Source organism: Leptopilina boulardi, unplaced genomic scaffold, assembly GCF_019393585.1.
Source record: "Leptopilina boulardi isolate dan_hultmark-lab unplaced genomic scaffold, ZJU_Lbou_2.1 LbouV2_371, whole genome shotgun sequence".
NCBI classification, from domain to species: domain Eukaryota; kingdom Metazoa; phylum Arthropoda; class Insecta; order Hymenoptera; family Figitidae; genus Leptopilina; species Leptopilina boulardi.
Genome location: NW_026137942.1, coordinates 1,595,987 through 1,608,109, shown reverse-complemented (window position 1 = coordinate 1,608,109; position 12,123 = coordinate 1,595,987). Strand labels below are relative to the sequence as shown.

General features: G+C 25.6%; 1 protein-coding gene across 1 annotated transcript in view; it reads left to right on the top strand.

Moving 5' to 3' along the window:
• Window positions 1–155: 155 nt before the first annotated feature.
• Window positions 156–12,123, top strand: part of LOC127287487 (DNA polymerase alpha subunit B) — a 38,780-nt gene continuing 26,812 nt past the window's right edge. Inside the window, exons 1-3 of the mRNA XM_051314447.1 lie at window positions 156–304; window positions 3,877–4,075; window positions 8,351–8,405. Of these exons, the coding sequence (XP_051170404.1) occupies window positions 226–304; window positions 3,877–4,075; window positions 8,351–8,405 (333 nt within the window). The 5' untranslated portion in view covers window positions 156–225. The remainder of the gene's footprint in view (window positions 305–3,876; window positions 4,076–8,350; window positions 8,406–12,123) is intronic.

Here is a 12,123-nt window from a genome sequence, read left to right as displayed (position 1 = left end):
ATGACAGAGCAGAGAGTTCTTTCTGTCCTTTTTTATCTGAAGCTTCACGTTTGTGAACTAGTTTCCGATGTCTATTGCGGTGTACATTTTTAATGATTCTATAGTTTGTTTTGGCGGGAGAAAGAGAGTGCTGTTGACAGTTTGTATCAGTTTGTATTGAAATGCGAATCAAAAGGAAAAATAATTAATTTTTTTTATTGTTTTCGTTAAAGTAGAGAAGGAACAATGGTTACAGAGGAAGTATTAAAAGAGCAATTTCAGATTTTGGGTTGCAAAATAGAAAGTGACGAAGCTTTAAAAAAGTGTGAGTTTTGTGTATTTACTATTTTTTTAGGTTAATCTCCTATCTTTTGTTTAATTTTCTTTTTTTAAATTTTATAAAATAATATTTTTAGTTTAATTAAAATACTATTAAAATCTCAGTTTATGATAATCGATTAAAATTCAAATTTAAGAACAAAAATTCAAATCCAAAAAATTAAATGTGATGTAAAGAAACTTTCATTGTCAAAATCCATTCAAATTCATACCTTACTAAATTTCTGACTTCCAACAAATAGACGCACATTTTTTACAATTATTTTCACACAAATATGTACAAAAGTTTTAAAAATGTATTTAAATAATTGAATTATTTGAGATTAAAAGGTTATAGTTTTAGAAATAATTCCATTTCAGACGATTTTCTAATGAAATTTTTTTTGTAAACTCATACTCCTAAATTTTTTTATACTTTCAGGCCATAATTAAATTTTAGAAAAAAAATTTGTTATCTACTTAGACTTTCGAATAATTTTTATTATAAGATATTTAAAATTAATTAAATTTCAGAAGATTTGTAATTGGAATTTTTTTTAAATTTCAGTTGTTGAAGATTCTTTTTTAATTAATTAAATTTTCCAAGTTAATCAGTTACATTTTTTGTTAATGATTAAATTTTAAAAGATTTTTGTAAAAATATAATTTCGATATTTAGAAATAATCAATAAGTATCTCGAAGAGCTACAATCAAAATTTTTAATAATATATAATGAAATTTTTGAAAAATTTATAATGTAACTTTTTTACAAATAAATCAATTTTGTAAAAATTAAAATTAATGTGTTAAAAACAATAATTTTAATTTGGTAATTATTTAAACAATTGAATTATTGAAGAAGTTGATTGAATTTTTTGAAAATAATAAAATTTTGCAGAGTTTTAGTTAACATTTTTTATAAATATCATAATTGTATGGATTTAATAGTAATAAATCAATATTAAAAAAGTTACAATTAAAAGTTTTGATTTTTTCTATTTTTAAAAGATTTTGAACTAAAAATTTTAAAAATAATTCAATTATTGAGGAATTAATTCAAAATTATGAAATAATTTAGTTTTTAAAATAATAATAATAATAATTTAAATTATATTTTGGAAAATAATTGAATTTTCGAATATATTGGATAAAAAGAATTGTTAGTATTTGAAATTTTCTGTATACAATGTTTGTTTAACATAAAGAAAAATTTGTGGAAACCCTTTAAAAAACAGTAATTAACTTTTAAATAATATTGCTATCGATTAAATATTGAATTTTTATGATTTTTTAAAAATTGCTTTAAAATTTGTTAATATTAATACAGAGTGTCTAACGGTCAAGGAAAAGTCAAGGAATTTCTTTAATTTTCTGGAATTTTTATAAATAAATTAAAGTTACTATTTGTTTCAAATGTTTTTTTACTTTTTTCTCAAAGCAAATGCAAATTAAAAAGTTGGCCTTTACACTCAATTATTAAGCATGTGATGTATCTTATATTCATTAAGTAAATAATTATTTACTACTATTTATTGAGTCTATAATAAATGATTTTTCAAATTTGGAACAATTAATTAATTTTTTTCAGTTAAATATTGGGTTTTTTAATATAAATAAAAATTATTTGATACAATTTTATTTTATTGGTTCAGCTTCAAATAAAGTAAATTATTCATTTATACGAATAATTTATTATTTAATGCTAATACCCAATTTTAACTTATAAAAATTTTTACGTCGTCGAATCTTAAATTATCAAATTTCTATTTAGCAAAATTGTATAAAGTGAATTTTATATTATGCAAAATTTTCAATTTACATTTAACTAAAATTCGATTTAAAAGAATTTCTATTTAGCAGAACTCTTATAAAGCATGTTTTCTAATACTTTTAAAAAAATTTTAATTAATGTAATTTCAAATTGACGAAATTTATGTCTATAGAAAAATTGACAAAATAAAACTAAGTAGAATTTTTCTTAAATGAGAATTCTGTTAAATAAGAATTAGTTAAAATTAAAATTTTCTTTAATAAAAACTTTGTTAATTAAGAATTTTGTTAAATAAAAATTCTGTTAATTGTGGATTTATTCAATGACAATACTGTTAAGTAAACATTTTGATAAATCGAAATTTACTAAAATAACAATTTTGTTAAAAAAAAAATTCTTTATGCAATTTTACTTGACATAAATTCCGTTAAATTGAAATTGTATTAATTTGAAATTCGATTTACTAGAAAATCTGCTTTATATAATTTTACGAAATAAAAATTTGATAATTTAAGATTTGACGCCGTAAAAATTATTTTAAATTAAATGTTGAGAACATTTATACGTCCCCAATTAGTTTATTTATTTCACTTAAAAATTTTATTTTTTATGAAACATTATTTATTTGGTTCATTATGAAATTAGTGGATAATAGACAGGTAAATGACTTAATTGTATTAAAATTAATTTTATTTGATCAAAATAAAAATTTTTTAGTGTAATTCAATAAGTCATGGAAAAGTCAATGAAAAATTAGGGAATTTTTTTCCTAGCAATTGTTAGACACCCTGTAAAAAATTATTAAATAAACTAGCAAAATTAAACGCGCGCAAACGCGCCAAATTCAATTATATCAAAATTATTTTTTAATTAAAATTTTTATAAAATTTAACAATTGTTTATAATTTAAAAAAATATATATCACAATAAAATTGAATTATTTTTTAAAAATTTCAATTCAAAATAAACTAAAATTCAATTATTACCCGAAATTTTAATTCAAAATCAATTAAAATTCAATAATTATCAAAAATTTTCAATTTAAAATTTAATTATTTACCAAGTTTTCAATTTAAAATGAAATAAAATTCAATTATTTTCTAAAATTTCTATTCAAAATTAATTATCCAAATTTTCAATCAAAAATGAACTTCAATTAAATTATTATCCAAAATTTCAATTCAAATTCAATTATTTCCCAAAATTTTCAATTCAAAATGAACTGAAATTCAATTATTTTCCAAATTTAAAATCAAATAAAATTTAATTATTCTCAACAATTTGAATTCAAAATTAATTGAATTTTCAATAATTTGAATTTAAAAGCATCTAAAATTTTATTATTATTATTATTTTGAATCAATATACAACTTTTAAAAAAATTTCGTTGGTAAACGTTGTGTACTTCAGCTTCGTGAATTGAATTTTCGAATTTGGAATTTTAAAGAAACTTATTCCGAAATTTGGAAACACAATTATACAACTTTGGCAAAAATGAGAAAAAGAATTGTCAAAATTTGACGTCATAAGATTACTATTCAAAAAAACACGTGAAATCAGAAAAGGCCAACTTCAAGTTAGGACAGAAGGACAGACCAAGCATTTTATTATTATATAATAATTATAGATTACTGTTTTTAATCACTTTAGAAATTGTTACAACGCATTTCTAATTTGAGGGATTTTTAGTATTTTGTAGGAAATTTACGAAGAAATGTTTTTTTTCTTGAATGACAAATTTCATGAGACTCAAAGCCATAATATACTTCCATGCTAATAATCTTATTAATATGAAGTTTTTTTGTAGGCATTGAATTGTGTTATGAATTCGGAAAAGATGAAGAACAAATTGTGGAAATGTGGGCAGCATTCAGCATTTCAAAGTTTAATAATATTGATCTTACACTTGATGGTATTCAGCAATTGGAAAGAGCCGAACGCATTAAACCCAAAGAAAAGTCTCCTTTGAAGGAGGTCGTCTGCGATTCTCCATTGTCAGCTGATGTGTATCCTTTATTTAGGAAATAAATTTTTTACATGAAAGTGTAAAATTTTAAAAATAGCAAAAATTTTTATGCAAATTTTTAGTATAAATACTCTTTATACATCTATGATTGCACGTTATCTTGACAGAGTGGCGAGCGACCTTGAATAAAAATTTGAAAATTTGAAACTTTCTAAATTTGGAAAAGTCAAGGAATTCAATTTAAAATTAGAGACTTTTCACGTTACTATTTTGAATGTTGTTGAAAACTACGAATTTTTAAAAATCGTTGAATCTACCTAAATATGAGGAGCAAATTTTCGAAAGTTGATAAATCCATTTTTCAAAAGAGTGGAGATAAATGCAGATTTAACACTATAAAAATAATATTATATATGAAATTTGTTCGATTTTTCTTTAATATTTTAAATATGTAGTAAAAAAATATCGTGGCAACAACGGAAGAATCTAATAAATTGAAATTATGTCTAAAAAGTGACGCTTCTCAAAACCTTAAATTTCTCGAAATAAAAAAATATGGATTTATCAATTTTCGAAAACATACTCCTCATATGTTTTGAATTTGCATTTTAAAAATTTTTAATTACAATAAAGAATAAACTATAATTTAGAATAATGATAATGAAAAATATAAAATCATATTGAAATTATGATTTTATATTTTTTATTATTATAATTTTAATTTAGGTCAATATTTGTAAAAAAAAAAAAAAAAAAAAGAAGGACAGGGAATTGCCATCTTGATTGCTCTAACATTCATATTAATTCAATTGAATAAAATTTTTCAATTTTTGACACGAATATTGTATGCAGGCCTCGGATTATACGACTTTTTCGACTTTTTTTCAAAAATACGACTTTTTTCGACTTGTTTTAATAAAATGCGACGTTTTCGACTTTTTTTACATTTTAAAAAAAATTTTAAACAAAATACATTTTTTTTAGTATACAATGCAGATCTTCAGATTTTCATTATTTCAATTATTTAACAAATTTTTAACTAAAATTCTTGTTCTTGTTTTCAAATTATTGTATTTTTGTCTGCAATTTCAAATTAAAAATCACTTAAAGTTCAATTAATTTCAAAAATTAAAATTGAAAATTCAATTATTTCTAAAATTAACTCTTCCCAAAATTATTATTATTTTAAAAAAATGTTATTTAAAAATCTGTAAAACTTTATCAAGTATTGCCTGAAATTTTTTTGACCGTAAAAACTAAAAACTACGACAAAATTTTTAATTCGAATAAATTGCTTAAATCAGACTTCAACAAATTAGGGTCAGTCGGGGTAAATCCGAACGGGGGGTAAATCCGAACGCTAATTATTTCAGCTTAATTAAAATTTTTAAAAATAAGTTCGATATGAGAATTTTTACCTCAGATCCTCTTAAAGAGATTCTAAGTATTATCCCATTTTTTGTTTGTTAATTAGCAACAGCATAAACAAAGATAACAAGTATTGCAAAAAAGATTGAAAATCAAAGACGACACTCTTTCAGTATTTTGTCTCGTATTTGAAGAAAAAGAAGCTAAAAATTCATTTTATTATTTATAATTGTTTGTTATGAATACTAGAACAGAAACTATATTTGATTTTTGCCTTCTGTAAAATTTTATTAATAATATCAGACCGTTCGTATTTACCCAAGAAAATTGGAAAACTGGGGTAAATCCGAACGGTATTTTTAATAATTTTTTTTTACATCAAAGCCACACAAAATTGTTTTTATTTGATTACACTATTATTTTAACATTATAAAAGTACATAGAAAAAAGTTTTTCTTTCTATACGTATCCTCGTTAGTAATTAATAAGCAGAAACTTAATCTCTGTTCTCTCGAAGGAGTGTTTCAATTTTTTTGCCAAATGGTTTGTTGAAAAAAGTTTTTCAGGATCTTAATAAAATTTGGTATTCTACGGTTTTTGGGGTCGCTAATTACCAATTTGAAGTCAGTTTTTCAAAATTCAAAATGGCGGACGAGAATTAAAAAATTCATTGGATTCGCTCGAAAATTGTTACTCGGGGGGTTTCAGGGTCGCTGATTACGAATTTGGAGTTAGCAAATTTGATCATTTTTAAAAATAAGTTTAAGGAAAGTCCGCCATGTTGAATTTAAAAAATTTGACTTTTATTTTTGTATTTACATTCAATCACTCCAAAATACTTTCTGTCCCAAGTTTTGCAAAAATCCGTTATGATTTGATAAAGTTATTGAAGGTTTTAATTGTGTAATGCATTTTAATTTTTAACCTGTTTGATTTTTGTATTTATATATGATGCATTATTACATAATAGGTTTATTATCGTATTTTTTTTGAGTTTTTATATAAGTTTAACAATTGCAATACTTTAAATTTATTTTCCCTAAGATTTTTCTGAAATACAGTGGCGTTCGTATTTACCCCGGTATTTTAGGAAAGTTGCAAAGTATCGAGGTAAATACGAACGCTAAGTTTCCTGCGATTGTAATTTATCAAAAAATTTTGCTACCCCATAAAATTGTTCTATGGAAGTAAAGTAACAACTTCATGCACCAGAATACCGGAAGTATTTTTTTTTAAAGAAAAAACTTATGTTATTGTTGAAACTTACTAAAAGCGTTCGGATTTACCCCGGTTGACCCTATTGATATTTGAGGAATTAAATTTTATAAATTTTATAAGTTATTAGGTCAAATATTTAATAAGATTTATTTCAATTTATTTTTCATAACGACGTATCGGCGGCTGCCGCTACTTTTAACAAGTTATATTAAAATATTACTGAAAATAATAATATAATAATGAACAAACATAATATTTGTGAATAGGGTCAGTTGGGGTAAATGGGGTCAAGAGGTTTTGGAGCTTAATTTACAGTTTTAAAATGAAGTTCAACGTCAATATTTTAACCTCAGATCACCTGCAAGAGGTTTTAAGTATTGTCAAGCTTTTATCTTGACAATTGGCAGCAAGATAAAAAAAGTTATCGCTCAATGCATAAAAACTTGAAAATCAAAGTCAAACTGTTTCAGTATTTTGTCTCGCATTTCAAAGAAAACAGACTTAAAAATCATACCAAATTTTTTCTTATTCCTTATGACTCCTATAACAGAAATTCACTTGAATTTTTGATTTTTATCGATTTGGTTAATAATGACAAGCTGTCCCTATTTACCCTGAGTTTTCAAATTTTTGGGATAAATGGGACAGCTTGTTATTATTAACCAAATTGACAAAAATAAAAAATTCAAGTGAATTTCTGTTATGAAAATCGTAAGGAATAAGAAAAAATTTTTGTAAGATTTTTAAGTCTGTTTTTTTCAAATGCAAGACAAAATACTGAAATAAAACAAAATAAAAAAATTTCAATTCGTTACATCTACTACAAATTTTTTTCATCTCTTAGTACAGTAATATACTTAAAGAAACTTTTTTCTTAAATCTTTCTTAGAAACTATGCTGTCCTCATTTACCCCAAATTTTATGAAATTTTCTAAATCTTGGGGTAAATGGGCTTTTTCTGCTGCATAAAATTAATCCTGGAAATGTAAGTAATAACTTAAAAAAAATAAACCCTCAAATATTACCTTTTAAAGGAAGAAACTTACGTAATTTGTGAAAAATAGGGATTTTGTCTCCATTTACCCCAACGAGCCCCTGAGTATTTTCTAACATCAAAATCAATTAATTTAAATATTGCACTTATGTTTCAGTTTTTGTTTAGTTTTTAATTAATAAAATTTTGAAATTTTTTAGGTTAAAAATGTTATTTATTTTTCTTTACTTTTCATTAAAATTTTTATTTTCTTTTTTGTAATTATAGAAAACTATTGCTATTTTATTTTGTTGATGTTTTTCTCTTTTTTTTACAAAAACTGCAACGTAAGTACAATATTTAAATTAATTGATTTTGATGTTAGGAAATATTTATTCACAAATATTATGTTTATTCATTATCATACTGTTAATTTTTTCAGTAATATTTTAATATAACTTGATAAGGATAGCGGCAGTTGCCGAAACGTCGTTATGAAAAATAAATTGAAATAAATCTTATTAAGAGGAAATATTTGACCTAATAACTTACAAAATTTATAAAATATATGACGTGCTATCTGGGATTATGATCCTCATGATTTTATTCACTCGCCCGACACTTGGACAAACGTTTTAAGGGTAGTAAGGTGGAGGAAAAATTAAAAAGAAATAAATCAAATCGTACGAGTTATAGAGTTGAGAGGCTCACTTAACGATACATATTCTTTTAAAATCCTTACAAAAATCAAAATAGAAATGATGACGAAATTCTACAGCTTTATGGTTACAAGACACCAAGTACACCAACAGTAAGTCGATTTTTTTATAAAAATTTTATATTAACTTTAAGGGGTTAGACCACTTTGAAATTTTAAAAAAATCAGAAAAAATTTTTTTTTTTGCTTAAAGTACACCTTATAGGCATAGAAATGATATGCTATGTGGACCCGGCGTAACTGATTACAGGTAATTTTTAATTTAATCATTGTTAATCACGACCAAATTGTTAAAAAAAACTTTAAACGCGTTTTTCTCAAAACTACATTTGAAAAATCGGTTGGCACTCTAGCTGCCACAAATTTCAATCGATCCTGTTAGTTTTTTTTTCATTTTGTTTGTGATATAATTATCTAGTGAAATAAAAATTAAAGGGATACATTTTTGAAGCACTCCTCCATATCATCTGTCAGACCGACATTTTTGAAAAAAAAACAAATATTTTGTTTGCATTTCAAGAGTAGTATAATACGCTACTGTATTTTAATTTTCTTAAAAAAATTTCTATTCTTCAATAAAAATTGTTGAAAATAGTATATTGTGCATCTAGGGAGGAAAATGATTGATTTCCGCGAGTGTAGTTTGCAGTTCGAGACGTAGCGAGTGCCCGAGCGAAGACGAGAACTGCAAATACTTCTTCTTCTTCTTCTTCTTAAATTACTTGAGGCTTAGCCAACTGTCAGAACAATAAACTTAGAAGACGAAAAAATTCTAGAATACACTATATGCTACACTGTTGGTAATACAGGTTAGACAACAGCAAAGTAAATCCAGCTTGTAGGAAATTTGAGATTGAATCAAATATATCGTTCGCTTGGAAACGGACAAGTCGAGTACGAGGAAAATGACTTTTCCATACGTTGAATCTATTCATGAATCATAATAAACTCCCATGAGAAGAATACATGTGAGAATTGAATTCAAAGCGTATAGGCCATACATTGATATATATAATAATTGATCTCAATAACAATTTCTAACTTTCAATCAGAAACATAACACAATGGAAGGTTAAAGTAAGACTACTGAAGTCGAGCTCCCTCTGGGTAAAACAATGAGACACAAACTCAGATTGAGTGAGAAACATCAATTGTACTTGTAAGGCGGGAAAATGTTCACACCGGGTTTCAAACACCTTAAATATACTTGAACCTTGAACAAGGGGTATACAGTTAAGATATTAAACTGTCGAAGACCACAACACTGCAAGGTGACACCGCAGATATACAAAAGATGTTTACATAGTTCCACAAAGCATTATAAACAGCAGAGATCACAGCACGATAACAGTGAGTCACTTCAAACTCAGATATAACCAGTAAAATTCATGAAAAGTCACACGGAACAGAATAAAATAATAAAATGGGTCCTCAGGGTGACACAAAACATTTGGATATTTCACAAAAAGGTTACGATGGGCGAGGGTAGAAGTCACACTCGCTTATAGAACAAAACTCAGAAAAATCAGGATTAGAACAAACTTCGAAGAACACCTCGGAGAGCACGTGGTAGAACGAACGGCTTAAAAAAGGTTAAAAAGTTGCTTTTAAAAGCAGAACAAATCATATATATTCACAGCACAGAACTTGGCTAAAAATGAACTAAAACTTGTTTGAACAAATCAAAGGTAGAACAAAATCAATGTTAAATGCATGGTGTGCCGGAACAAATTCCGTCCGGTCACTACCGCTGCCAAGTTAGAACTCAACTGCAAATGACAGGGAGGGAAAGTACTTTTCCTCCCTGTCAGTGACGTCAGCGAGAGGGAAAGTAACTTTCCCTCCCGCTCGCCGGGAAAGACATACTTTTCTCCCCCTTTACAGGTAAGAAATGGTGTACTTTCGGTGCGTGTGTTAGAAAAATCTTATTTTTTGGTCGAGTCAAACTGGTGTAACCCCTTAATATTAAACATTGTCGCTATATAATAAACAGATGTTATAATGATGAATGTCGATACCTCCGTTTAAAACTTTTTTTTCTTTCTATTCTAATTATATAGGTTTCATTTTATCTTACTTTGTAAGTAAAAAGTTAAAATTGTGTACATATTTTTAAAAACTAGTTTCATTAGTAAAATTAGTTTTTGTTTATGTAATGTCAGATTGTTCAATATAACTTGATTTTCAAATTAAACATTTAAAAAATGGAAAATCATGTTTTAATAAAAAGATTTATAGTTGACAAAACAAAACATTCAATTAAAATAGTTGAAATGTTGAATATTAATTAAAAAGTTACATAAATTTTGAGTCTGCCCTCCTGTAAAATTTAGAAAATTGCAGTTCAGTTGTTTTAGAGGCGCAACGAAACAGTGATTATAGTTTAGATAACCAATGTGAAACTAGGTTTGTTAAAGGTACAAAGCCAGAGTTTTTTAATGTATAATTATAAACACAGCCAAAATTTAATTTTACGGTTAAAAACCGTGTTTTGGTATATTCAGGTGAAGAATAAAGGGAATAGTTCCGGTTGTGGGCATCCTTCTGTTTATGTCTCATAACTTTTAACCAAATGCATATTATGAGACTTTTGTGTATCAGTGGCAATCTAGAGGCCTTAGATAACTGTAAAAAAACTAAATTGATTCTTTCAATTGGAAAGATTTTATTAAAAATTTAGTGAAGTGATCACTTTTAGTGAAAAAAGTTGTACCCGGTTGTGGGCACCCTAGAAGAATTCGCAAAAAAATGAAAAAAAATGAAGGAAAACCACCATAATTGAAATGAAAATGCTAATTGGTGAATAACACGGGATATTCCAATCACATTCCTGGAATATTCCATTAGAATATTAGGAATATTTTAAAATAATATTCAATTTACATTCCAGGAGCATAAAAATATCCACTTTTTGAAATATTCTTTTAAAATGTTGTAAGAATATTTGTATATTTCATAGGATTACTACAGGAATATTTCTTTGGAATATTGTGGGAATAATCAAATAAAAAATTATGAAAATATTATAATATGAATAATACATCAATATTCTTTAAAAAAAATTACATCATATTTTTCGAACTTACAAGAATATGCCAACATAATATTTCTACAATATTCCAAATGGACATTCCAAAGGTCGGATATTTTTATATTCTTAGAACATCAATGGAATATTCCAAAGGATTATTTCAAATAAAGCAATGGAATATTATGGAAATATTCCATTGGAATATTGTGGGAATATTCGAATGAAAAATTATAAAAATATTATAATATGTGACGCTCCACGAGAGAAGGGACCTAACGTGCTTTTGACTTAAGGTTCATTCACTGTGTCATTGCACGGTAAAAGCGAACCTTAAGTCAAAAGCACGTTAGGTCCCTTCTCTCGTGGAGCGTCACATATGAATAAAACATCAACATTCTTAACAAAATGTAGGTTTTTTATTTGTTGTGTAAATGTTATAAAATAATGATATTAATTATTATAGGGTCAGTTGGGGTAAATGGGGACAAAATCGCTATTTTTCACAAATTACGAAAGTTTCTTCCTTTGAAAGGTAATATTTGCGGGTTTATTTTTTTAAGTTGTTATTTACGTTCCCATGATTAATTTTATGCAGCAGAAAAAATTTAGATAAGCATTAAACGCATGAAACTGACTATGCCCATTTACCCCAAAATTTAGAAAATTTCATAAAATTCGGGGTAAATGGGGACTTGAAAAAAATTTGTAGTAGATATATAATAGTTGACCTAATTGAAATTTTTTTATTTTGTTTTCATTTCAGTATTTTGTCTCGCATTT